Source organism: Bos indicus, chromosome 1 (assembly GCF_029378745.1).
Source record: "Bos indicus isolate NIAB-ARS_2022 breed Sahiwal x Tharparkar chromosome 1, NIAB-ARS_B.indTharparkar_mat_pri_1.0, whole genome shotgun sequence".
In the NCBI taxonomy this organism is placed as follows: Eukaryota; Metazoa; Chordata; class Mammalia; order Artiodactyla; family Bovidae; genus Bos; species Bos indicus.
In genome coordinates this window covers 83,216,044-83,243,146 of record NC_091760.1, presented here as the reverse complement: position 1 = coordinate 83,243,146, position 27,103 = coordinate 83,216,044, and the positions used below count along the sequence as shown (strand labels likewise).

General features: G+C 56.6%; 1 protein-coding gene across 1 annotated transcript; it reads left to right on the top strand.

The window, feature by feature from the left end:
- Positions 1-217: 217 nt before the first annotated feature.
- EPHB3 (EPH receptor B3) lies at positions 218-21,260 on the top strand. The gene is made up of 16 exons (XM_019958590.2): positions 218-795; positions 10,105-10,169; positions 11,264-11,936; positions 14,470-14,625; positions 15,407-15,748; positions 15,913-16,037; positions 16,197-16,356; positions 16,438-16,546; positions 16,917-16,969; positions 18,319-18,441; positions 18,555-18,802; positions 19,268-19,483; positions 19,595-19,744; positions 19,836-20,029; positions 20,120-20,275; positions 20,380-21,260. Exons 1-16 carry the CDS (start codon positions 681-683, stop codon positions 20,486-20,488), a joined length of 2,994 nt encoding a protein of 997 aa, XP_019814149.2. The 5' UTR covers positions 218-680; the 3' UTR covers positions 20,489-21,260.
- Positions 21,261-27,103: the final 5,843 nt, after the last annotated feature.

Here is a 27,103-nt window from a genome sequence, read left to right as displayed (position 1 = left end):
ATCTAATTCATCTTTTCCTTGGCCCTGCCCACCCCAGGCCTCAGAGAACCTGAGAGTGGGCGTGATGGAACAGCTGCCAACTAAACTCCGGCGGAGTGCTGTTGAGGCCGAACCAGCGCGCCTGGCGGTCTGTGAGTGGGCGGCGGGTGGCTAGGGGCGGGGCCTCCGCGATGACAGGCAGGCGGACAGCCCCGCCCCTCTCGTCCAGAGCGGCCGCGCCAGCTCTGGGGACAGCAGAAGTGAGTACGTGAGCGGCGCAGCAAGAACCCAGCTCGGACCCCGGACGGCGCGCGCACCCGGAGTCTCAGATCCGAGTCGGGCCCGCAGGAGACCGCTGGATTACTGTGCACACCGAACTACCACCACTCGCTTCCTCCCGCCCCGACCCGCCTCCCCGAGTTCTCTGGCTCCGAGCTTTCCAAGCGCCCGGGATCCTCCTGGACCGGTCCGTCCAGATTCCCCCAGGACCGACCTGCCCGCTTACCCCAGGATCGCCCGGCTCAGGGCACCGCCTGGGTCCCGGAGCCGCCTGCCTGGATTGCACCCTCTCCTTGCCTGGATCTCCTGGGACCGTGCGCGAGCCTTCTCGCGCCCGCCGAGCGGATCCTCCTGCGGGTGCCCGCAGCCCCGCCGGCGCGGCCCGGCGCGGCCCGGCTCGGCTCCCGGAGCCAGCCCCGGCCATGGCCCGAGCCCGCCCGCCGCCGCTGCCGCCGCTGCCGCCGGGGCTCCTGCCGCTGCTCTCTCCGTTGCTGCTGCTGCCCCTGCTGCTGCCCGCCGGCTGCCGGGCGCTGGAAGGTAAGCGGCGTCGGGGGAGTGCGTCCAAGGGTTAAGGTGTCCGGGGTCGCCCGAGTGGGGGCCAGGGGTGGGTCCGCGGTGTCGGTCCGATGCGGTCCAGGCTCACTTCGGAGGAGGCTCGGCCACCCGCACCCTCTCCAAAGGCTGGAGCTGGGGTGGCGGAGACGCCTTGGGCGCCGCCTCGTAGGTTCCAGCTGCCGGCTGTCTGCCGGTTATGGGATCGCAGGCAGCACGACCTGGGTGAGCGTCCCTGAAAAGTCACGGCCCGGCGGTGAGCTTCTGTAGGAGTGCCAGGCACTCAGGACAGAGGAGCGGGGCCCTCCGCACCTTCTGGTTGCAGGGAAGTGTGCGCGACTCCCACTAGGCAAGGCCGGGACTCTTAGGCTGCTGCTGGGCTCCCCAGGTTGAGGGGCTGCGTCGGCGAGGAACCTCTTGGAGTTAACCCTGAGAGTGTTAGTGCGTGCACTCCGCTTTGTCAGGGGATGGCTGCGGGGATGGTGAGGCGGGAGCCTGTTATTGTTGACGGTTTACCGAGCGCCAACTACCCACAAGGTGCTGTGTGCACCGCCGTTGCACACTGCTCTGGCGCTCCCCCTCTGCCTTCTTGCAGGACCCCCACCCCCAGTGCTGAGGTCTCCACAGAACTCCAGAGGTTGTGGGGTTTGTCTCAGGTAGCGCTAGAGCTGATGCCTTACCCATTATCCAGTGGAAAAGGCCAGGCTTCTCCGTGGGTTGTGTGAAACCTGCAGAGGGCTGCTGGGGGGGAAGGGTTGCTGCAACTTCCACAGGACTGTGCCTGGATGAACAGCCTAAGTGGTTTTGGCCCCCGTGGGAGAGCTCACATACATCCACTTGACACATACATACATCCACTTGACACAAGCCTGCGGGGACAGAGGCACTGACACCGGGCAAACAATAGACAGACAGACAGATACACATACATACACACACGGTTTTCTAAAATTTTTGGAGCCATTAAATGAGGGAATAAAAATCTTCCTGAATGTGGAGAGAAGGACACCACAGACTGGGGGAAACTGAGATGACAGGCAGTACTTCTATTCGGTATCTTTAACCGATCTAGTCACTTTCTTAGTTTAAGAACAAAAATATGAATTCTGTGTGACTTAGTTTGTTCGCATGTTCACAGTCGGTAAACTTGAAGGTCGGAAGGAAAAAAAGAACAGAGTTACGAGAGAAAGGCATCTTCTGGTGCTTTTTCATTTTCTCCAGGAGGAAAAAAAAAAAAACATTCTTCTGAATCCCCATCGTCTTTTATCTCTGAGCCCATTGGTGCTGACAGACTGATTCACACGGGTGGACACATGCAAATCCAGACAGACACACCGAGGTCGCACCCACACTTGGCGCACACTCACCCACATGTGTATGATAGGATCACAGGCGTGAGAAACCAGTGTGGAGCTTTGTTGTTGATCGCCTCAAGGGTGTGAGCCTGCTGGAGTTCTCAGGTCTGTGTCTTAGCCTAGGAGAGGCGACACCGGCACACTCGCTTACGGGGCTGTGTGTGCCAGGCCCCAGAGCCCTTGTTGTGGGGTGCGGTGGGTGCTGATGCTGAGAGGGGGGCAAAGCAGGGTGGTTTGGGTCAGGTGAGCAAGGGCTACCTGAAAAGGCTCACCCTCTTCCTTCCTTCTTCCCTCCCTGTGTCCCTTCTTCCTCTTTCCCTGCCTTTATTTCTCCTGTTCACTCCTCACAATCTGCTGGTCCCTTTAGACCCTAGCTGGCAGGCCCTAGCTGGGAGCTGGCATCCGGGTTTCCAGGCCCAGGACGTGAGGGGCAGACCAGGAGGCAGAAGCCTGGTGAGCTGCAGCAGCCCAGGAAAGAGAGGGCAGTGGGGCTGTGGCCCCTCCTCTGTCCCTTCCTCCCTCAGCTGTGAAGTGGGGTCTGGGGCTCTTCCCTGACTGCGTGGGTGGTAGCTGGGAGGCCAGGCCAGTGTGGGGCGCTCCTAAGAAGGTGGCAGTGCCTCCCGAGTGTGGCTTTCATTAATTCCTTCATGTTTGCCATATATCAGAATTTAGGGTTTTCAGTTAGTGTGAGAATGAAAGAAAGAAGAGAGATGATGCCGCAGGCGCTGACCCCAGCCCAGTGGTCCCCCTACCCACCCTCCTGCCCCTGTCACTGTGACATGGGATAGTAGTGGAACCCACCTCCTAGGGGGTGCTATGAAGATTGAATCCTTCATGTGTGTCAAGTGCTTAGCACATAGCTATTGTTATTCAAGGATTAACTGTTGTTATTATTATTACCCTAGGGTCTGCTCCTTGGGGAGCTCCAGAAAGTGAAACTGGTGTGTACACTTGTCCTGCAGGAGGGAGCTTAGAGGAAGCAATGATGGGGGAGGAGAAGTTGGTCTGGGGAAGTTGCTATCCCCCTCCTCCCCCAACCTCCATTTCTCTCCAGCTTTGGGAGGGAAAGGATGGGGTAGGGAGAGACTTGACCTTGACTCCTGCCTGTACCCCATCCTTATTCAGGAACTTGAATGGGGGATGGGTAGATTTGGGGGTCCTGGGCTAGGCCAGAGGGCAGGGCTAGGTGGGGCACCCAGCACCGAAGAGCTCTTCAGCATCCCCAGGCTTTATGGGTGGAGGGTCTCACCCCTTTACTCCAGCCTTCCCTTTGGTTTTGCTAGTATTTGGTTTGCCCTTGGCCTCTGGGGTCGTTATATTTAGGCCAGGTTCTTGAGCTGTGGGTGCTGTCCCTCATGGTCTCATTGGTTAGATGCCAACTAGCACCTAGTTGCTCTTCCATCTACACACTTGGGGTTCACCAAGGTTCTGCCTCCAAATATTTCAGTTTTCCATGAAGATAGAGCCAGAGTTCTTGCTTGTCCTCCTTGGTTAAAGAAACACCTTTCCTTGCCCTCTGATTGATTCTCCCGCCCCCAACATGCACACAAATTGCCCTCGAATTTACCCTCAGTCACAGGGAAACAGGGCCACCTGGTTGCTCACTCTTCTTTTGTATCATGCTCCCCAGTCCCCCAAGCCAAGATCATTCTCCCCTTGGGGATCATGAGCAGAGTCCAGTAGGTGAGCGGACTAGGAACGGGGCGTGGGATGAAGAAGGATGTCCAGACCACAGGGTCCTTCTACCTCAGATAGGATGGGGAGGTCCCTGCTAGGAAGAGACCCTTTGGAGAAAAGAGAAACAGTTACCAGATATAAGAGGTGGGGGCTGGTCGGCCTTCTCCCAGGCAAGCCCTGTTGCTGCAGTGGCAGACTCTCCCTGGGGAGAGAGGCGTGTGTGAGTCCACCTCTTTCTCAGCGGCAGTGACCACTGAGGAGGTGGCAGCTGAAAAGTGACAGCGGGCTGGGGTTTCTGTGGCCTCTGGTGCCCCCCACCCGTCTGTCTTGAGCTGGCACATCAGAGCTGTGACGAGGGACAGTGGCAGGTACTCGAGGGAACCAGCTTGCCCATCACCGTCTTCCCTTTAACCAGAACTGCCGCCGCCACCACCACTTTGGCCTCAGCGGCAGCGAGCTAGCCCAAAGCTGCCATGGGCAAGGCCTCTGCCACCCGGCCTTCCACTAATTAAACAGCATGAAGAGGCTGAATCACCAGGCCTGCATAGTTTGAAAATTGTAGCCCTGCCTGTTGTGCTGAGTCAAACTGGTTTGTCGGGATTGGGCAGCTGGGGGTGGTGGGGAGGGAGACTGGGTACAGCTGGGCACCTGATGGGGTGGGAGAGTCCCCCTGCCCCGAGGGCTGGCCCTGGCACCCGGTCTCCTGTTGCCTCTCTGCCCTTAGACTCCTGGTCAGACCAGCTGTGGCCAGGATCCCAGGGAAGCCTTTAAAGGCGAGCTGTGCATCAGCCTTCTGGCTGGCTGGCAGGGCCTCAACTGGGGTGGGGGCCATTAGTCCTCTTAGTGTCCGTCGCTTTAGTCGTGTCCGACTCTTTGCAACCCCATGGGCTGTATAGCCCACCAGGCTCCTCTGTCCAGGGGATCGTCCCAACCCAAGGATCGAACCCGGGTCTCTTGCATTGCAGGGTGGGGGCCATGGATGAGCACGAGGCATTTGGGCTCCTGCCCCTTGCTTCCTCCTCCCTTCTCCTCCCTCTCAGGTTTATTTAATTATAAATCCCCGTGATCTGAGGGGAAGAATGAAAAACAAAATGTGTTCCCTGTTCTGAGATGTTCCCCTCCCCTCTGACCCAGACCTGAGGGCCTTGGGGCCGTGGCAGGGGGAGGGAGAGGAGGTCCTCCAGGTCCTGTGGCAGGGTCTGCTTCAGATCCCTTCCTCCTTGGGCTGACCACCCTGGGTGTGCAGGTTGGTACACGCATGTGCACACGCTGAGACGCAGGGGAGGGGCAGGAGGGGGGAAGACAGGACAGATCACTCAGGTGGATTGGCTGAGGTAGGGATCCCAGGCGGAAGAGGGGGACCGACTCTGGAGGAGTCTTCCCCCTCTTTTTGTAGGCAGGGTCCCAGGGCGTGCCTCCTTGCTCAGACCCTGTGTCTCTGTCCTCCTGCCCCTGCACACTCTGTTGGCCCGGTCCAGGAGTGTGACCTTTCCTGCCGCCTCACAGTCTGTGGTCTGGAGTTTGGGCTGGTTGTTTCTTGCTCCTGTTCTCTAGATTGTTTCTTATTCTCTGGGTCTCACTGGCACACCTGCTTGCAGGGTGGGGTGCTTTGTATGACTTGGGGCTTGGGGATGCTGTGGGATTTAGTAGCTCCATAAAGTCATGTGCCCCTGGCCCTTCACTAGGGCAGGTGCCAGGCTCCTCCCCCCCGCACACCAGTATGGCCCAGTGAGACCCTCAGACACATGCTGGTTGCCGATGATGTTTTCCTCCTGGGCCCCCAACTTATGCGTGGACGTGTTGCCTGAAGCTCCTGAGGCTACCTGCCTTCATCCTAGCGCCCCCACCCTACCACAGCCCCAGAGCTGGGGATGGTACCATTGTGCTAGCAGGGAAGTGGCCTGCTGCTTGGTGAAGGGCTATACCTGGGGAGGCTGCACCCTGCCACACCCAGAAGCATCTTCATGCCCGGGCCCCAACCCCAGCCTCGTGACCTGTGACAGCTCCTGCCTGGGCCAGGGCCACAGGAAGCCAGTCTGGGGCTTGTTCCTTCCCTGTGCCTCTGGTCAAGGCTGCCCCAGTCTCTCTGCTTTCTCAGCAGAAGAGTGCCCTCTCCCAACTCTTCTCCATTTCGCTTGAAAACTCATCTCAGAAAGAACGGGCTTGCAGAATGTGTGTGTGTGGCATGTGCATCGAGAATGCAACTCTGAGGCTTTACGCCACCTCTAGATGTTGATAGTATACTATGTCTGCATGCTCCTGTGGAATGTTTCAGTGCAAGTGGGCATCTGCGCGTGTGCAGCTGATGCTAGTTGTGTGTGACTGTGTAAGAGCATGTCACAGCGTCTGTACAGGCAAACTGGTGTTTGTGTTTGCACTTGACTACACTTAAGACTGTGACGTGTGGTTGGCAATAGCGTGCGGCTGGGTGTGTAGGGAGAACGCACTGTTGGCTGCACACGCCCTCGCGGATGCATATGTCTCAGGAAATCCACACATATGAAGGCTGAGAGACTGAGTCTTTGCCTAAGGCATGCCGAATCTGTGTGTAGGAAAGATTCATTGTATATGGATGTCTCAGGAAGACTGATCTATTTGGACCAGATGCATCCGTGTGTCTGTGAAAGGCAGACTGTGTGAAAGCGTGTGTGTCTGCGGGTGGCTGTGGCCTTGTGTGTTTTTGTCCACCATATGTGGGACTGGTCGCTCTTTAGCCCCAGTGGTGGGAAGGAGCCCAGCCACTGAGAACTTGGTGAAGTGTGTGCCTCTGTGTGCACAAGCGAGAGCCACACAGCTGCTGCCACGTGGCCATTCCCGTTGGCCCTGTGAAACCTGAAAGGGGTGCTGCTTTCCTTCTGAGCACTGAAGCCCCAGTCCCAGAGAGTTCCAGAAAGGCCTGGTGGCCACTTCCTCTGCTTTCTTGTGGGGGTGGGGGGGGCGGGAGTGGTGGCGGGGTTCCCTGCCCAACAGAGCCTGTATCTGCAAGTGTCCACCGCCCTCTGGTTTCCCTCCAGCAGCCATGGTGGGACAGAAGGGGGTGGGCGTGAGGTGGGCAGCTGGGGAGTTTGGAGACTGCGCCTTCATTCCTCTTTTGTCCTTGTCCCCTGTACCTGTATCCTTTACTCCAGCAAGTGTGTACTTACACACACACACACCCTACACATAGGAAATGTGGGCTCTGGAGAGGTGAGTCTCTCCCCCTCAACACCACAGATAGATTCACCCCACCCCCACCCCCACCCCACCTTCTTCCTGAGGCTGGGACACGGGCACCTCAGGGTCTCCCTCCTGCAGAAGGGAGTAGGCCCTTCCCCTCCCCCAGAGAGCAAGCCCCTCCCCACCAGGGTGACCGAGCCCTTCCTCAGGCACACATGACTCGAAATCTAAGTCCTCTCCTCATTAATGGGAAAAATGTGCCGAGATTGAGCGATGGCCAAGGCTGAGCGATGGCCAAGGGCCGATCCCCCCGCCCCCTCCCTCTCTCGCTCCCCAGAAATTAAACAGAAATGAAGAGCCTCCCCTCACCAGCCTCCCCCCGCCCCCCTCCCCAGCGCCCCCTCCCTCCCGCCTCTCAGAGCCAGCGCAGGGCTTGTTTTAAACTGTGGAGGAATCTGGCTTGGAGGGGGGAGGGGGCTGAATATTTGGGTTTAAACAGTTCCAGATGGGTTTGGCACAGGCTGAGCAGAAGGAAGTGAGGGAGAGGGAGGAGGGAGGCAGCTCGAGGGAGCGGTGGGAGCCCTGGCCGGCTCGGTGGCGGGCAGCGGGCAGCGGGCAGCGGGCAGACCAGCAGGCGGACTGGCTGGGGGGAGGGGGTGCACTTGGCTCGCGGCTCGCAGGGGCTCCCAGGGACCGCAGCACTCTGGGCTGCTGGCTGTGGAAGAGGCTACTTGGCAACTCCCTCTCCGTGTCTGTCTCCTTGGGCCTCCTTGTCTCTCCATCTCGCTGTCTTTTGTAGTCCACCGCCGGCCATCCGGGCTGTCTGGCCCTAGCCCGCCGCCCCGCACATCCCTCCAGCTTGGGTGCCGCCCACCATCCGCCCGCTCCGCCCCTCCCTGCCTGTCTCTGGGCCCCTGCTTCTGCCCACCCCCTCTTCTCTCCCCAACCCCTCCACCCCCCGCGCTGAACGTGGTGTCTGTCTGTCTGTCTGCCAGAGGGGCCTGTCAGGCCACCGACGACGAAGCTGGGATGGCTCACCCCTCAGCCTGGCCTCCAGGGGCCAGCTGCTGCTGCAGAAAGGAGGAGTGAGCCGCGCTTCCCAAGTGAATGGCTGCTGCTGGCGATGGGGGGGGCCCTTTGCCTCACGTGAGGGCCTGGGCCCACAGCTGCCTCGTCCACTATCCCCAGCTCAGAGCCAGACTGCAGGAAACTGGCGAAGACCATAAGCCGGGAGTCTGTAGGGTTTGGGTCTTTCCCTTCTCCAAGTACCTCCAGCCTGCCCCCACTGTTGATGTAGAGGCCCCCAGGACTTCTGGGGCAATCCTGCCCCATTCCAGCTTGGGGTTGAGGGGAGAACCACTGGCTGTCTTCCAGGCTATGAGAAAAGACTCAGGACCTCTTTCCCACTCCTAGGTGTAATGTTGGGATTACACTGCTGAGAGAAGAGTTATTAAGCCAGAACCCAGATCCAGTTCCTAGGGGAGCAAGTTTGTCAGAAGCATTAATAGACCCATCCTATGGCCAAGCTAAAGGAAACAGACAAAAACCCCGAAGCTTAGAATGGGATTGGTGCTGCAACAAAGCCCCTGACCCTGGATACACAGAGAAAGGCATCTAACACTGACTTGGGGGTTCAGGGTAGGCTTCTTGGAGGAGGTGACAGCTTGGTTGAGACAAAGTATACACAGGAGCTTTCCAGGCTTTCTGTTTTCCCTTTACAGAAGGGCGTATTGCAGTCACAGTACCCTGGTTAAGAGATTGGTTGTGGAGTCAGACTTGAATTTGAGACACGTTTCGAAACTTTTCACCTCAAATTCTAGCAGTTTTACCTTCAGTTCAGTTCAGTCGCTCAGTCGTGTCCAACTCTTTGCGACCCCATGAATCGCAGCACGCCAGGCCTCCCTGTCCATCACCAACTCCCAGAATTTACTCAAACTCACGTCCATCGAGTTGGTGATGCCATCCAGCCATCTCATCCTCTGTCGTCCCCTTCTCCTCCTGCCCCCAATCCCTCCCAGCATCAGAGTCTTTTCCAATGAGTCAACTCTTCGCATGAAGTGGCCAAAGTACTGGAGTTTCAGCTTTAGCATCATTCCTTTCAAAGAACACCCAGGGCTGATCTTTAGAATGGACTGGTTGGATCTCCTTGTAGTCCAAGGGACTCTCAAGAGTCTTCTCCAACACCACAGTTCAAGAGCATCAATTCTTCGGCACTCAGCTTTCTTAGGTCCTATATATATTGTACTTGGGCTTCCCTGGTGGCTTAGACTATATAGAATCTGCCTGCTATGCAGGAGACCTGAATTCGATCCCTGGGTTGGGAAGAACACCTGGAAAAGGGAATAGCTACCCACTCCAGTATTCTTGCTTGGAGAGTCCCATGGACAGAGGAGCTGGGTGGGCTACAGTCCGTGGGATGGCAGAGTCGGGCACAACTGAGTGACTAATACTTTCACTTTTTTCACATACTGTATCCAGGCATCAGTTTTCTCATCTGTAAAAGGGATACACCAACAGTACTTTTATCCAAGGATTTCAGGAACAACTGAACTAGCTCTAGAGGAGCTGGCTGGGCCTTGGTGGTCCTTACCCCATTCTCAAAGAGCATTCCTGTCCTGTCCACCAGAGCTGGTTGTGTAGGAGGCTGGGTGGGTGTGGGCTCTGGCCTGTGACTGTTCTCCCATTCCCCTGGGCGTGTGTGGGGCTGCGCCTTTGTGTTGGGAATGGAGTCAGGGGAGGCCTGGGCAACAGGGTCTGAAGCACACGGCCCTTTGTTCCAGGATAAAGGACCTGCCAGCCCCTTTGTGTGGAGATTAGCAGAGCCTGTAGGTGTGTGAACCGGCCCTGGATCCTGCCTCATTAACCCAGACCTGGGGTCAGCAACTAACACCCACTCCCAGCTGGCCTGACAAGACATCTTTGAGGCTGTGACATCTCTGGGAGTGGCTGCAGGGTCTCCTCTGGGCCTGGGGAGCTGAGAGCTTTGGGAACCTGGGAGTACCTGGTGGGAACTGATGTCTGGCATCCTGGACTTTCCTGGGCAGCCTCCTCTTTCTCCGTATCCTAAGCTTGGCCCCTGGCCTTTTTTCTCTTGTTGCTTCCACAGAGACCCTCATGGATACAAAATGGGTGACATCTGAGTTGGCATGGACCTCTCATCCGGAAAGTGGGGTAAGACCTCCTCTCCATTTCTCCTGAGTGCTGCTTGCCAGTTAGCCCCCTTGCCTCAGCAAGGCCGCCTCTGTGCCCTACTTGTCAGTTTCCCCACCTGTGGCATCCACATCGTCTGCACCTGTCACCTTCCTCCTTACCTGCTGGTCCATCTCTGAAAATGCTTTCCTCTCTGACCCTTCAGCCTGCCTCTGTCCTTCCTCCCACATACACACCATCTTTGTCACATTCTCCCTCTGCCCGCCCCTCAGCCTGTCTTCAACCTGTTCCCATCCCTTTCTACCTGGCAGCCCTTTGCATGTCTGTCATCTCCCTCCTTCCTGGGTCCTTGGGAAGAGCACTGGCTTGGGAACAAGGAAGCTTTGGTTCCAGATCTCTGACTTGCTGTGACTTTGAGCAAGACAGTTTACCTTTCTGGGCCTCTGTTTCTTGAATGTTACATTCCTATAGTCCTTGACATCTCTAAAGTGTTCTAACTGACCTCCCTCGATGGCCTTCACAACTGTACTAAGTTCTGGAACACTGGGTTTGGGTGACGTTACAAACCCTCAAGTCACCAGACCTGATTCTGTGACCTTGGGCAAGTCCCTGCCTTTGTGAGTCTTGGCTTCCTCTTCTCTGGAGTGGGAACAACAGATGTATCTTCCAAGGAACTGTGAAGGTTAAATGTGATGGTAATAGTAGTAATCAGTGTTTATTGGACCTATTTAATTCCTCACAGCCTCATTTACTTTCAATCAGTCCCATTTTATAGACAATGAAACTGAGGCATAATGATAATAAGTAATATATCTGATAATTACAAAGTACTTATCAGATGCCCCATTCTAAGTGCTTTATTCAGTTAAAGTCATTTATTCCTTAAATATCTTTATTCTTACCATGTTCCAGATGGGGAAAGGGAGGCCAGGGAGGTTAAATGACTTACCTGTAGTCACACAGCAGAGAACTGAGACTGGAGCCCACTAGTCTATATGCTCAACCACGGCACCACAGAAGCATCTCTGTGAAGTAAATATAACAGGTCAGATCTGGGCTTGTGATCAACACCCGGCAAATGCTGGTCTCACTGTCCATCTTTCTCACTTGCACAGTGGGAAGAGGTGAGCGGCTATGATGAAGCCATGAACCCCATCCGTACGTACCAGGTGTGTAACGTGCGGGAGTCCAGCCAGAACAACTGGCTTCGCACAGGGTTCATCTGGCGGCGAGATGTGCAGCGGGTCTACGTGGAGCTCAAGTTCACTGTGCGGGACTGCAATAGCATTCCCAACATCCCTGGCTCCTGCAAGGAGACCTTCAACCTCTTCTACTATGAGGCTGACAGTGACGTGGCCTCAGCCTCCTCCCCCTTCTGGATGGAGAACCCCTATGTGAAGGTGGACACCATCGCACCGGATGAGAGCTTCTCCCGGCTCGATGCTGGCCGTGTCAACACCAAGGTGCGCAGCTTTGGGCCGCTCTCCAAGGCTGGCTTCTACTTGGCCTTCCAGGACCAGGGCGCCTGCATGTCGCTCATCTCCGTGCGCGCATTCTACAAGAAGTGTGCGTCCACCACCGCAGGCTTTGCACTCTTCCCTGAGACCCTCACTGGGGCTGAGCCCACCTCACTGGTCATCGCCCCTGGCACCTGCATTGCCAATGCCGTGGAGGTGTCTGTGCCCCTCAAGCTCTACTGCAACGGTGACGGGGAGTGGATGGTGCCTGTTGGCGCCTGTACCTGTGCCACCGGCCACGAGCCAGCCGCCAAGGAGTCCCAGTGCCGCCGTGAGTGAGGACTGGCCTGGGGGAAGGGATGGAGGACGTGCCTGGGCCACCACTGCCCACTGCCCCCTAACCACCACTTTCTTGCCTGCCAGATTTGGGGCAGAGGGAGGAAAGGGAAGAGGGGTATCAGGTGCCAAAAATGTTGTACAAGAAGGGAGATGAGAGAAAATGAGGAGAGACACCAGGATCGTAAGAGAAATAATGAAACTAAAGAGAGAGGAAGGAAGCCATGGGGAATCCTTGACAAAGAGGCACCTGGAGAACGTGCTCAGAGCCTCGTGAGGCCAGCAGAGATGCCCGCTTGTCCAGGCCCAAGTGTATGTGTCACCTGGAAATATTAGGTGGGCCTTGGAGCTCCAGGCACCTCATGCTTGGCCCTTTAACCTGGGGGTCTCGTCTGCATCTTAAGACGCTACATTTATAGTACAGAGATCAGAGGCCCAGTCTCTGAACTCCTGAGTTCTGACTCTGCCACTTACCACCTGTGAGACCTTGGGCAGGTCACTGAACTCTGAACCCTGGTTTCCTTATTATATGCAAAATGGGGGCATTAGTGGTGATTCCTTCATGGAGCTGTAATGGGGCTGAACTGAGTCAATGCATGGGCGCCCTTGGAACAGTGCCTGGCACATGGGGAAGCAGAGCACCATGTAAGTGTCTGCTGTGACTTGCAGGAGTCCTGGGATGAAGGGGACAGGGATTGTTTTGTCCTTGATTCATACACAAGAGCAGGTTTCCCAGGTGGCACAGTAGTAAAGTATCCACCTGCCAATGCAGAAGATGTGGGTTCGATCCCTGGGTTGGGAAGATCCCTTGGAAATGCCAACTCACTCCAGTATTCTTGTTGGGGAAATCCCATGGACAGAGGAGCCTGGAGGGCTACAGTCCATGGAGTCGCAGAGTCAGATACGACTGAGCAGCTAAGCACATGCAGATGCAGGCATACAAGGAGGGTAGGGGCCTGCCTCTGGTAGCTTGCCAAGACTCAATAAGACCTCACAGAGTACTAGACTTTCCAGCTATAATCCCCATTCACGAGAGGTTCTCTCATCTGAGCCTCACCACAATCTTGTATGGTAGATTCCAGTTACCTCCTCTGTTTAGCCAATAAGGAGGCTCAGAGAGGTTCTGCTCTCCAGGTCTCATGGTGCGAAATGTGGGCACTGGGACCACAGCCTCATTCAGCTGCTGTTCCATGCGTGTCAAGGTGCTAAGGGCCTTGTCTGCCCTCCTGGGGCTTGCAGCCTGAAGCGCCCAAAGGGTGGGAGCCAGCTCTTAGCACAGCCCTCGGCGTGGGGGGCTGGTGGCCCAACCTGGCTGTGAGACTTCATGTCTGTGCTGTCATGGGAAGGTGAACAGTGCCTTGCCCGGCGCCTCTCCACTTCACTATGGGAACCTGCCCCCAGACTTCCTCCTCCTAAGTGGAGAAAGGGGGTGGGGGTGATGAGCCTGACAGCCTGAAGAGGGGCTAACACTCTGCAGGTCCCTGGCAGGAAATGCATGCTGGTTCCCATGACAACCAGGCTGGCCTGGCCCCTGCCCCCTCTCCCACTGGCTCAAAAGAGCTTGGATGGAATATCACCTTAGTCAGGGGAGATTAAACCCCAGAGAAGGCATAGCCCCAACTCCGGGCATCCCACACTCAGGATAACCTTCTAGAAAGCAGTTGTGTATGGACAGGGTGACCATATGTGTTAGTGTGTCTAGGGCAGCCCTGGTTTACGCCCATCAAGCTATCGTGATTATTACTTGTGACCCCTTTCCCTCTCAAAACAGTCCAGTTTGAGTAATAAATCATACGGCCATCATAGATATAGGGGATCTCCAGAAACCCAAGTCCAGATAGAGGTGCCAGGTGTTCAGGCACCGAGCTCTGGGCTCCCTCTTGGGATTGGGGTTCCCCTCGTGGACACTTTGAGGCCTCTGAACTCCAGGTGACCTCAGCCTTCCTGCCTGGTTTCTTTCTCTCCTTTTCTCACCCCTTCTCAGCCCCCACCCCTGCCCCAGGGCAGAAAGGAGCTGCTGCCCTGCTCCTGGTGGGCGGGGAGAGAGGTGGGCCGTGAAACTCAGAGTCCTCAGAGTCCCCACCACTGGTTATTCTGGAGTGTTCTTGAGGCTCTTCAGGAGTAATTGTCCTTGAGTTTCAAGGAGGGGTGGGGGCATCCCAGCAGAGTAGAGGGTGCTGCCAGCCTGCTAGTGGTCTCTTCCCATCCCCCTCCTCCTCCTCCCTCTCTCTTCCCTGCCTCGACAAGTCCAGGCTGTCCAGGTGATGGAGCTGACGTCTTCTTCTATCAGGCCCCAGGGGTGGGGGAGGGGGAGGGGTGGGGAGGAATCCGCTGACATGGGGTTTCCACGAGGCAGAAGGGCCTTTTGTAGCTGCAGCCAGAGTTAGGCAATACTAGCATGGCCCGCACAGTCTGGGAGGTGGAGGGGCCAAGACCTGTGCTGGGGAAGGGCCAGATTCCCATGGAGGTGTGGAGGGTTGTGTCTGCAGGGAAGGGAGCTGAGACTTCCATCCTCTTCTCCCCCACAGCCTGTCCCCCCGGGAGCTACAAGGCAAAGCAGGGAGAAGGGCCCTGCCTGCCCTGTCCACCCAATAGCCGCACCACTTCACCAGCCGCTGGCATCTGCACCTGCCATAACAACTTCTACCGCGCAGACTCCGACTCCGCAGACAGTGCCTGTACCAGTGAGTGGTGGCGCGTCTTCATGTTCTCTACTCCAGGCCTTCCCTCTGCAGGCCAGGCTGGGGATGCCTAAACAGTCTCTATGAATATCTCCACTTTGCAGATGGGGACACTGAGGCTCAGGGTGGGGGTTAGATGTTGTACTCAACCACAGCGCAGGTAGGAAGTGACCAGCCCCTGAGCCAGAATCCAGGTGAACTGAAAGGCTTAGCCCTCCACTAATACTTAATAAGCCTAGCTGGATATCAGGAACTGTCTAGGACCCTCCAGTTTACTGCTGCTGCTTCTGTCTAGGACTGCTATTCTTTTGGTCCAGCTCTAACCAGAGAGGGGGCCTCACATCCCTGGGGCAGCCTGGTATTCTGCTTTTTCTCTACTCTGGCCTTTGGTGCCAGGCATTGCCAGGCACCAGGAATGATGCAGTCAACTGTCCTAGGAACTTGCAACCTGGTGGGAGAAACAGATGTGGAAATAGATAACAACCGTATAATGTGCTAAATGCAAGGCTGGAGGAATGCCCAGGAATGGTTACGGGAGTACAGAGGATGGGAAGAGGAGGAATCAAGGAAGGTTTCCAAGAGGAGATGACCTCTCAAGTTGAGCCTTAAAGGCCAAATAGGAGTGTGCCCAAATAGGAGTGTAAAGAGGCATAGGAAGGGTATTCTGCATAGGAAAGCAAAGACAAAATCAGAGGTAGGAAGCAGCTTGGAGAACACAGGCGCTCCGGGCAGAGGGTGGTCCCCGGACCCCAGCTCATTGCTCTCCCCCTCGTCTTCCCCACAGCGGTGCCATCTCCGCCCCGGGGTGTGATCTCTAATGTGAATGAGACCTCACTGATCCTTGAGTGGAGTGAGCCCCGGGACCTGGGTGGCCGGGACGACCTCCTCTACAATGTCATCTGCAAGAAGTGCCACGGGGGCCCCGGGACCATGACCTGCTCACGCTGTGATGACAACGTGGAGTTTGTGCCTCGGCAGCTGGGCCTGACCGAGCGACGGGTGCACGTCAGCCACCTGCTGGCCCACACGCGCTACACCTTCGAGGTGCAGGCGGTCAATGGTGTCTCGGGCAAGAGCCCTCTGCCCCCCCGCTACGCAGCTGTGAATATCACCACCAACCAGGCTGGTGAGGAGGGCACATGGGAGGGTAGGGCCTGGTTCATCTTCCCCCACCCAGAGCGGAGTTGCCTGGGGCCTGCCCATGGACCACCGGGGGGCCCCTGGGACCTGGGTCCTTGGGGAGGATGCCAGAGGCCGAGAAGCCTGTGCTGAGCCCCACCCCTTCCCTAGCCCCCTCCGAAGTGCCGACACTACGCCTGCACAGCAGTTCCGGGAGCAGCCTGACCCTGTCCTGGGCACCCCCAGAGCGGCCCAATGGAGTCATCCTGGACTACGAGATGAAGTACTTTGAGAAGGTCAGAGCCTCACAGGGCAGGAAGAAGCCCTGGGGCAAGAAGATCACCCCAGATAGTGTTGGGGGCCCCTGGGAGGGAAGCTTTGGGTACTGAGGAGGGTGGGCAGGGGCCAAGGGACGTCAGGACCCACTGAGACTCAGTGTCCTCCTGGTGTTGCAGAGTGAGGGCATCGCCTCCACCGTGACCAGCCAGAAGAACTCCGTGCAGCTGGACGGGCTGCGGCCCGATGCCCGCTATGTGGTCCAGGTCCGAGCCCGCACGGTAGCTGGCTATGGGCAATACAGCCACCCAGCTGAGTTTGAGACCACAAGCGAGAGAGGTACATGTCCCCCCACACCTGTCCCCGCCCCGCCCACGCTTGCCACCCCTCCACTCACCTGTGCCTCCCCATCGTCTCTAGGCTCCGGTGCCCAGCAGCTCCAGGAGCAACTCCCCCTCATCGTGGGCTCAGCCACGGCTGGGCTGGTCTTCGTAGTGGCTGTGGTGGTCATTGCTGTCGTCTGCCTCAGGTACTGATGGGCTCAGGGGCCCACTGGAGCATTCCTTTAGTGCCCTTGAGCCCTCTCAGCACATAGGTGACCATCACCCACATCAGACCTGGAACCACAGCCTTCCTAGGCCCAGGGTGTCATTGCTGGAGAGGCCCTTTCCAATCCACACCCATGTCTTCATTCTATCCCCTCCCTGTCTCCAAATTCCCTCCGGGATCAAGTCCACTGAGCCCCTTGCCCACAGACCCAGAGGCAGCTGTAACCACTGACGATGGGACCAGGCACTGGGCTGTCCCCTGTGCACTCTGCCCCTCCTATGAGCCCAAGGGTTCCCTGAACGGAGGGAGCTTGGACTTGTCTCAGGCCTCCCCTCTCCCCTTCCCCCTAGGAAGCAGCGGCACAGCTCTGATTCAGAGTATACGGAGAAGCTGCAGCAATACAGTGAGTCTGTCTATTCATTCCCACCTCCCAAAGCTCCCTTGGTCCCTGCAGGGCTTGGGGATACCCTCTTCCCTGGCTGGGACTTCATTCCCTTAACTCCTCCCCTGGCTGCCCCATCCTGCTTCCAATTAAGTGCCATTTCCTGAGCCCCTACTTCACTCTTGCTAGCCCCAGAGATGAGTGAGATGTGACCCCTGTCCTCAGGGGTAGTTAGTCTTGTGAGAAGGACAACATATGTACACACAGGAAACAATGAGAGAACAATTCAGAGTTAAGTCGGGGGTTCCTGCTACAGAGGGCAGTGAGCGTTCAGAAGAGAGGAAGGCTTCCTGGAGGAGGTAGCCTTGGGCTGAGCTGAGCCAGGTGAGATTTAGCGGGGTTTAGAGAGGTGGAAGGAAAAGGCAGTGGCACCCCACTCCAGTACTATTGCCTGGAAAATCCCATGGATGGAGGACCCTGGTAGACTGCAGTTGATGGGGTCGCTAAGAGTCAGACACGACTGAGCGACTTCACTTTCACTTTTCACTTTCATGCATTGGAGAAGGAAATGGCAGCCCACTCCAGTGTTCTTGCCTGGAGAATCCCAGGGATGTGGGAGCCTGGTGGGCTGCCATCTATGGGGTCGCACAGAGGCGGACACGACTGAAGTGACTTAGCAGCAGTAGCAGCAGCAGAGAGGTGGAAGGGGGAGCATTCTGGGCTAGAGGAGCCTTTGGAAGGTAGTGGGTGGGGTGGAGAGAGTGCCCAACTGTGGGGGCAGTGAGAAGACTGGTTTGACAGCTGCTGGGAAGCCAGGCCGGTAGTTGCGGCCAGTCCTTGGAGGGTCGTGAAAGGCAGGCAGAGGAGTTTGGACTTGACTGCACCATAGGTAATCTGAAAGGCTCTCAAGCTGAGGAGCAATACAATGAAAGCATTGTTGTAGGAAGACAGGTATGCAGGCTAGATAGGTGAGAAAAGTCCAGAGGCAGAGAGCCCAGCTGGGCGGCTGTTGCAGTAGTCTGGGTGTTGATGGCCTGGCAAGGTCAGGGGCTGAGGGAATGAGGGGAGGGATGGGTCTGAAACAGGCTTTGACGTGATGAGAGATGAGGGAGGAAGGAGAAGAATACTAGGTGTCTAGCCTTTATGGTTGCTAGTTCTCACCAAGGGGACAGTGGTGGGGTGGGAACGGGGGAGCTCTAGCTTCTTCAGAAAGGAATACAGAGCAGGCTTAGCAGGGAGATTGGGAATGTGCTCCTATGGGGGTGGGGGATAGGGAGGAAGACTAGGGCAGGATCCGGGTGGCAGAGTTCCCTCACTGTCCTCAGCCCAAGGATCTGGCTCCCTCTCATGCCCACCTTTTCTTCCTCTAGTTGCTCCTGGAATGAAGGTTTATATCGACCCCTTTACCTATGAAGACCCTAATGAGGCCGTGCGGGAATTTGCTAAGGAGATTGATGTGTCCTGCGTCAAGATTGAGGAGGTGATTGGAGCTGGTGAGTCTGTTGGGGCACACAGTGGGGAGGAGAGGCTGAGGGTTACCCCTGGGGGAGGGTGGAGGCCAGTTAGGTACAGAAATAGCTTAGTACCTGTGCCCTGTGCTGTGCAGGGGAGTTTGGAGAAGTGTGCCGGGGTCGGCTGAAACAGCCTGGCCGCCGGGAGGTGTTTGTGGCCATCAAGACCCTGAAGGTGGGTTACACGGAGAGGCAGCGGCGGGACTTCCTCAGCGAGGCCTCCATCATGGGTCAGTTTGACCACCCCAACATAATCCGGCTGGAGGGCGTGGTCACCAAAAGTCGGCCAGTCATGATCCTCACGGAGTTCATGGAGAACTGCGCCCTGGACTCCTTCCTTCGGGTAAGAACCCCCTTCCACTCCCTAAGACAGCTAGGTTAGGTAAACCACCTGGTCCCACAAGTTAGACCCTATACAAGCCCAAATATTTGCTGAGGTGGCACAGTGCAGGGAGAGAGCTGGACCTTCAGAGCCAGGAAAACCAGAGTTCTCACCCTGACTGCCCCCTGCTGCCTATATGACTTCAGGCTTTACTTAACCTCTCTGAGTCTCAGCTGCCTTGGTTGTAAAATAGAAGTGGAAGAGCTCTTTGGGTCCTCACAGGGGTTCATCGGGTGATATATACAGATGCTGGCCACACAGGAGGGCAGCTTCTTACTCTCAGTGCACGGTAGATATGGTCAGAGGGGGTAGATGAGGCGTGGTCTTGAAGGACCTGGGAAGGTGGGCAGGCAGGCAGGTCCTGGACGGAGCCAGGGCCGGGCAGCAGGGGATGGGCTGCCTCCTGAGCCTCCTCACTGTCTCCAGCTCAACGATGGACAGTTCACGGTCATCCAGCTGGTGGGCATGTTGCGAGGCATTGCTGCTGGCATGAAGTACCTGTCTGAGATGAACTATGTGCATCGAGACCTGGCTGCCCGCAACATCCTCGTCAACAGCAACCTGGTCTGCAAAGTCTCAGACTTCGGCCTCTCCCGCTTCTTGGAGGATGACCCCTCTGATCCCACCTACACCAGCTCCCTGGTACAGGAACCAGCTGGGAGGGAGACTGGGGGCGGGGCCAACCAGGCAGGGGCTCAGGGCTGGGGACCAGCCCCGAGACATAGGGTGAAGGGCGTGTGCCCCCCTCACCAGGGCGGGAAGATCCCCATCCGCTGGACCGCCCCAGAGGCCATAGCCTATCGGAAGTTCACCTCTGCTAGTGACGTCTGGAGCTATGGCATTGTCATGTGGGAGGTCATGAGCTACGGCGAGCGACCCTACTGGGACATGAGCAACCAGGATGTGAGTTGGACCTGCCAGAGTGCTTGGGTGGGTGGGAGCTGCTGGGGAGCCAAGTGGTGGCTCACTCCAGGGTTCCTGGCTCTTGGCTCAGGTCATCAATGCCGTGGAGCAGGATTACCGGCTGCCCCCACCCATGGACTGCCCCACAGCACTGCACCAGCTTATGCTGGACTGCTGGGTGCGGGACCGGAACCTCAGGCCCAAATTCTCCCAGATCGTCAACACCCTGGACAAGCTCATTCGTAATGCTGCCAGCCTTAAAGTCATCGCCAGTGCCCAGTCTGGGTCAGTACCTCAGCCTCTGCTCCCGAGCCAGCAGCCCTACCCTGCTTCCCCTGACATCAGGACTCATCAGTTCCCCTCTTCTTCCCACAGCATGTCACAACCCCTCCTGGACCGCACGGTCCCCGACTACACCACCTTCACGACAGTTGGTGACTGGCTAGATGCCATCAAGATGGGGCGGTACAAGGAGAGCTTTGTCAGCGCGGGGTTTGCATCCTTTGACCTGGTGGCCCAGATGACTGCAGAGTGAGTGTGCCTCACATTTGGAGGGCTGGGGCTGGGGATTCTGAGCTGGGCCCAAGTGGTGGGCAGGAGGGGAGGCACTGACGCTGCCCTTGGCCCCTCTGCAGAGACCTGCTCCGGATTGGGGTCACCTTGGCGGGCCACCAGAAGAAGATCCTCAGCAGTATCCAGGACATGCGGCTGCAGATGAACCAGACGCTGCCTGTGCAGGTCTGACACCCGACTCCCACTGGGTGTGTGCTCACCAAGGACCGTGCAGGAACTCCGACCAGCCGACTGGACTTTTGGACTTTTGGTTGCTCAGCCTTAGGCTGTGGCCCAGAAGATGGAAGACTGGGAAGGGCCCAAGCTGGGACTTCTCCTCCAGGCCTGTGCTCCCTCCCCAGGAAGTGTGCCCCAAACCTCTTCATATTGAAGATGGATTAGGAGAGGGGGTGACGACCCCTCCCCAGCCCCTCGGGGCCCAGGCCTTCCTGCTCGCCGGTGGGGGGATCCCCACCACCTCAGACTTGGCTGTTCATCAGTGCTGGAGGTCCTGGCATGGTCAGGTGGGGAATAAGCCTGGGTTCCAGGGCCCAGCCCTGGCAGGGGTCCGGGCCCCCAGGTAGGCAGAGAGCAGTCCCTCCCTCAGGAACTGGAGGAGGGAACCCTGGGAATGGGGAAACGTAAGCCCCCCCCCCCCCCCCCCCCAGAAGCCAGCTGGCACCTCCAGTTTGCACAGGGACTTGTTCTGGGGGCTGAGGGCCCTGCCCCACCCCCGCCCTTGGTGCTGTCATAAAAGGGCAAGCAGGGGCCAGCTGAGGAGCAGCCCCTTGCCCCCCAGAGACTGACTCTCAGAGCCAGAGGTCGGATGTGTGTGTGTGTGTGTGTGTGTGAGAGTGTGTGTGTGAGCGTATGTCAGAGAGCATGGGTGAGTGTGTAAAGGCTTGGCCCTGTGCCCTGCCGTGGGGCCAGTTGGGCCGTCAGCGGAATAAAGGCAATAAGATGATTCTCTTGCCCCTCCTCATTCCACCCCAAATTCATGGCCCCTCAGCCCTGGCCCTTCAGAATTCCCAGGAGTCATTGGGAGGCCAAATCCAGGCTTCCCCAGGCTCAACTTCTTTTTTCTGTTTCAGCCTTGGTGCACCTAACTTCTTGGAAGTGGGGTGATAACAGTATAGAGCAAACTCCCCCAGAGCTCCTTCCTTCTAAGGCCCAGCCATTCCCATTCCAGGGGCTGTCTGGGCAGACACTCGCTTCTGGATGGCAGAACGGCAAGTGGGCAGACACTCGCTTCTCAATTTCATAGACTGAGCCCTTTCACACTCATTGTCTAGAAGGAGCTGGGGGTAGAGGGCGTTGATCAGCCCCCAGGGTCACAGGGCCCAGGACAAAGAGGATGGGACCCCACTGGTGTTCAGATGCAGAGGGCAGTCCTTTTCAGCAAGTGTCAGTGGAGAAGTAAGGCTACTCTTTACTGAACAATTCCCATATTGCTGGCACTGGGCTAAAATGCTCCATTTATACATGGATCTTATTTAATCTCACAACAACTGAGCCAGGGAAGGAAGTATTTTTATCTCTTTTTTACAGAGGAGGAAGGGGAGAGGTTAAGTAACTTGCCCAAAGTCGCTGAGCCAGTAAGTGAGGCCCGAGGCTGGGATTCCCACCCTGAGACTGCCTGCACACTCGAAAGGTTCAGAGGATAAATAACCAGAACCAGGGAGAGGGTTAGGAAAACAGCTTCTGGAAATAAATGTCAAAGGAAAAAGGGGGTGGAGTGGGAATGAGGACTCATTAGATGCAGAAACGTGTGTGTGTTGTGGGGGGGGGGGGGGGGGGGGCGGTGCATACGCAGTGACTTTCCCAGTGTCAGAAGGAGGGAACCTTGGGCAGTAAACCTTTGTGGCGCATGGAACAGGTTTCCAAGGAACCTGTCGATCCCAAATTAGAGTCTGGCTGGCCCCGGTAGGGAGTGTAGGCAAAGCCTTGTGGATCTCCTGGTTCACACGGAGCAGTCCCGCACTTCTTTCCAAGCAGGGCAGAGCTCCGTAGCGGAATTCTAAGTGTAGGCGGTAGCTAGGATTTGGCGATGCTGAAGGGCTGGAGGCAACGGGCGGCTATTTCAGGTGCAGGGGCCAGACCCTGGGAGGCAGACCAGGCCGGCGAGAGTAGAGTTGGTCCAAAGCGGAGGCATTCGACCCGCGAGCCCAAAGCCTGACAGGGAGAGGGGCAGGGGCCGCTCCGCCCCTCGCCGCGCGCTCCCGCGCTGGGGCTGCACCCGTAGCGCGGCTCCTTAGTATTCCCCCCACGGAGCCCAGCGGCGCTGCAGAGGCTGCCCGGGGGAGGAGCGCCCCGCGAGGCTCGGGCCCCGGGCGGTGGGGGCGGGGGAGGTGGGACGGGAAGCCTCGGGGATCCGAGACCCGTTGGGACAGAGCCCTCCTCTCTTCCCTAGCTGGGAACTCTGCCGAAGGCGGGGGCTAGAGGGGACAAGGTGGGGGACCCAGGCGCCGCCGCTGTCATCGGCGCGAGGTGTGGCGGGCGGCCAGAGGAGGGGAGGCGGTGTTGAGTGGCGTCCTGCGCATCCTGTCCTGCGCCGCATTCCCGGGCTGAGGGCTCAGATAAAAGGGAGGGGGTGTTCCAAGCTCCTGCTCAAGTGTCCCCTTCCTACTCTTGAGGCCCCGGGATGGGGGAAGGTCCGTGGCCCGCGTCTCCTGGAGTGACCCCCTCACTTATTCCTTCACTCTATCATTTTAGCGGGACTCTGGGATGAGGGTTCGGCCCGAAGAGGTAGGGCGTCGCCGCAGTGGGTAGGCAGAGAGGGCGGGACCGTGGGCTTTGAACGCCAAGGGAGGGGTGCGGTCTGGGAGCCGCTCAGTGAGGGGGCACTTGGTGGGTGCGCTCCAGGACGAAGATTTCAAGGGGGCATAAAGTACTCTGTTGAATGTGCCTTGTGCAGCACGGGACACACACCTCCCTTCACTTGTGTCCGGATTTGTTATTCCTCTGCAAGCACACCGTGTCCCCAAGTCACGTCCTTACCCGTGTTCTTACGTCCCCTTACAATACTCTGCCTGGCCCCACCTCCCAGCCCACACACCCTAAGAGCTTCCCACGATACAGAAGAGGTGGGGGAAGGGATGCAAAGAAGGGAGAACAAAAGCCATCCCCTTCATTGAAGGCTCCTCCCCCAGTGCATTCCTACCTGGGCCTCATAACCCTACTAACAACCTGTGTCTCACTGGGGTCTGAGAAGAGTTCTCAGTCCTTGAGCAGTGATGTAGAGGGATGGGGCGTGGTTAGGGCAAAGGAAGTATGAGGATACTCAGGAGGAGTCTGGCTTTCCTGGGGGCAGGGAAGGAATGAGATGTAGTGAGGTCTTGATCTGGTTAGAGTCTTCCTTAATTAATTACACACTCCTGGGGGCAGAACATTTGATCTCCCAAGCTAGTGCTTGAAAAGGGAAGCCAGAGGGCTGGGGTGGGGGAGAGTGTTGAGCCTAGAGTTGGGGCTGCTTCCCCTCACCTCCCTCATCCCATCTGCCCCAGAGAGGCAGTTGCAGCCCCAAATGACCCATGTCATGCCCCCCTCTGTGCCTGAGTGCAGAGAGTAGGGACAGGTAAAGACAGTAAGCTACTCTAGGCTGTACTCGGCCCCCCACAGTATCCCCCTCCTCCACAGTGGCCCCAGGGAGAGGGTCCTGGACAAGGAACTATTAGATCTAAGCCTGGGTGGCTAGACCCTGAATTCTAATCCGGAGATCTGGGGCGCCTGGGGCAGGGCAGCTGCAGATTTAGAGTACAGGCAGACCTGGGGTCAGAGCCCAGCTTTTTGCTCTTTGACCTTGGACAGGTTGACTTCTCTGAGCCTCCATGTCCTCATCTATAAAAAGGTGTAGTGATCATTTCTACCTCATGAGATTGTTGCAAACATGAAATCAGTTAATACATGTAAAGTGTGTGCCAGGATCATAGCAAGTACTCAAAAATGTCAGCTACTATTTTTATTAGTATGACGTTTGAATAAAATATAAGAACAGATAGGAAAATGCCGAGTAGTGTTTGGTGCATAGCTGGGATCCAGTAAACTAAGGCACGGGGTGGGGAAATCCACCAACCCCATTCTAGCCACGGGAATGATTGGCATTTTGCTGCAGGCTTAGCCCAGGCTGGACCACTTCCTGGGATAGTTCTACTGGGGCCCGAGTGGTTTGAAAGGAATGAGAGTGAGGGTGCTGAAGCTCACTAAGGGGTAGAGAATGTAGCAAGTGGCTGAGGGACCGTGGTTTCTGCATGTGACCCCTTAGTGCACTGATCCTGGGTGTGTTTGGGGTGGGGAGGGGATTCTTACCCTCCAATAATTCATTCATTCTTCAAACATTTACTGGATATTTGTTGTGTGTCAGGCACTGTGCTGGGCACTAAGATACCGTGATGAACAAGAACAAAGACAGATGCTGCTTCAAAGAGCTTAGTCTAATAGGGGTATAGATGCTCTTCAAATAATAATGCAAAAAAAAAAATGTATATAATTACAAGTCAAGGTAAATGTTACTGGTGCAGGATCAAATCCCAGCTCTAATGACCTGAACTAGTATAGTGCAAAGCCGAACGTCCTCTAATGCCCCGCAGAGGAAGCCGGGGCCCTCATGACTCTCCAGGTCCCTTTATTTAGCCTTTTGGTATCTGACTCTGAGTATATCTTCATTCACTCTGTCCCTGCCTCACTTCATTTATTCAACATACCTTCACTGGTCCCTTCCATATGCCAGCCTGAGTGTATGGAGCTGAGGGTGTGGGGATGAACTGGTGCAGCTCCCACTCCCTTAAGGTGTGGGGGACACAGCTCACAGGGGGACACTGATATATAAACCAACTAATACAATGTGGTGTGTAAGTACCACAGCTGTGTAAGCACCCGGGGTTGGAGGAAGGGACCCAGGCTTGAATTAAGCCTTGAAGGCTGTTTGCAGTTAGCAAGAGGGGAGCAGGGAGCAGTATATACAAAGGTCCCAGGCTAGGTAAGAGCAGGGCACAGAGGCCATTCCAAGTCAGGATGAGGAAGGAACAGGGCCATGGAAAGATGACACTGACCAAGACTTCCCCTTTGCCATGATTCCTTCTCCATCAGACCATCCATTTCTCACAGCCCCGAGGGCTGGCTAGTCTTGGGCATGTGGTTCCAGCAGGTCTACAACTCAAGCATCCTCTCCTCTCCTACTTCTGTAGCCCTCTGCTCTGCCTGTTCCCTGCTACACACAGCACATCTGTCTACAGCATTTCTGAGCACCTGTTGTCTTCTATCCCCATTCTACAGGAGAGATGATGTGGCTTGGGTGAAGTCGCAGAGCCAGTCAATGGCAAAGCCTGGATCTGAATCAGACTTAACCCATCCACGATTCTGTGTTCTTCCCACTACATCAAGATCCCTTGGAAGGGGGCCTGAGGGAACCTAGAAACGCACTTGGACCACTTTAGAGTGACACTCTTTCCCCTTTACCCTACCCTGGAGGGGGGTCTGCACTCATGAACAAGGGCTGCCTCAGTATTCCTTCTTCAGAGAAGGGAGGGAAAGAAAGAGGAGGAGAGCTAGGCCCCCAGGTGCTGAAGGCCCTTGTCAGGAGTACAGTCCAAGAGTGGGATAGGGTTCCACCTTGGGGGGTGGGTCTGACAGGCAAGCAGCTCTGTCCCTCCACTTTGCCTCCCTGCCCCTCTCTGTTTCTCATTAATTATTCCTGTCTCATGGAGCAGGAATGAAAACAGACTCGAGATCTGGCTGGAGGCCTGCTGTGACATCAGCCCCGAGGTGGCTGCCCTGACCCTGACTATTGGAGGCTGGGGAAGACCCCCTTCCCCACTTTGTCTTGGCCTGACAGGGAGAAGGAGAAAGGCAGGAGACAACCCTGCCTGAACCCCTCTCCCTTCCCTGGGCATTGAACTTGGGGCATGTGAATGAAAGAGGTGGCATTTGCCTGAGGGGACCAGGAAGGGTGTGTCTGCAGGACCGTGGGGGGTGTACAGGAGGCTGCTGTCCCCTGAAGCCCCTGATTCCCACAAGCCTACCACTCCTTCCACTCAGCCACCCCAGCACCGCTCCCAGGCATGGTCCTCCCACATCCTCTCCACCTACTTTTGAAGTCACCACTGCACTCTTCCCTTGTCCCACCTTCCTCCCAACCTCACCCCCCTTGACCTTTCTGAGCCTCAGGTTCACAGTTAGGCTTCTTCTCAGTCTTGGTACCTGGCCAACCAGACTCTTCTTGGCTCCAGCCTCTTGGCTTTCACACCCAGATGCTGACCTCTCACCTACAGTGACCTCCTCCTCCTTCCTACTTGGCCTCCACTTAGTACAGCACACTGGACTATGCTATGATCCTGGTTATATCACTTAGCCATCTCCTCCAGACTGCAAGTCTGATACCCTGGGCTCCCACCACTTCCTCCTGTTCTGCCTAGTTTCAAAATCTTTGGTCCCCAAACCCCTTCTCCCCACTTGGGGGCCTTCTGGTATAAACTTCTCTCCCAGCCCAACCTGGACTATTCCCACTCCCAAACAATCCCACCATGATCTTTCTGAGCAACGTTTTTCTTGTTTTGCTTATTTCCAATAAAATTCCCTCTGCAGCGGCTGTGTAGACTTTTCTATGCTACTTGAGCCCACACTTGCACCTTCTTCCCTTCTTCCCTCCTACTTGACTAAAATAATGCATTCTTGCCAGGCACTGAGTTGCAGGCAATGGAGATAAATGTGCTGCCTTCAAGAAGCCTCCAGCAGGGGAATATAAAGGCAAGTGACAGAGTGATATAGGGATATTCCAGGTGTCACTGATGGAATTTGAAGGGGAGAATGACA

Bases quoted from the DNA above. Each gene is read 5' to 3' on its own strand.
- EPHB3 (XM_019958590.2), top strand. From the start codon at position 681: ATGGCCCGAGCCCGCCCGCCGCCGCTGCCGCCGCTGCCGCCGGGGCTC. The intron at 10,170-11,263 runs GTAAGACCTCCT...TCACTTGCACAG, and splicing joins CCTCTCATCCGGAAAGTGGG to TGGGAAGAGGTGAGCGGCTA. The intron at 20,276-20,379 runs GTGAGTGTGCCT...GCCCCTCTGCAG, and splicing joins GTGGCCCAGATGACTGCAGA to AGACCTGCTCCGGATTGGGG.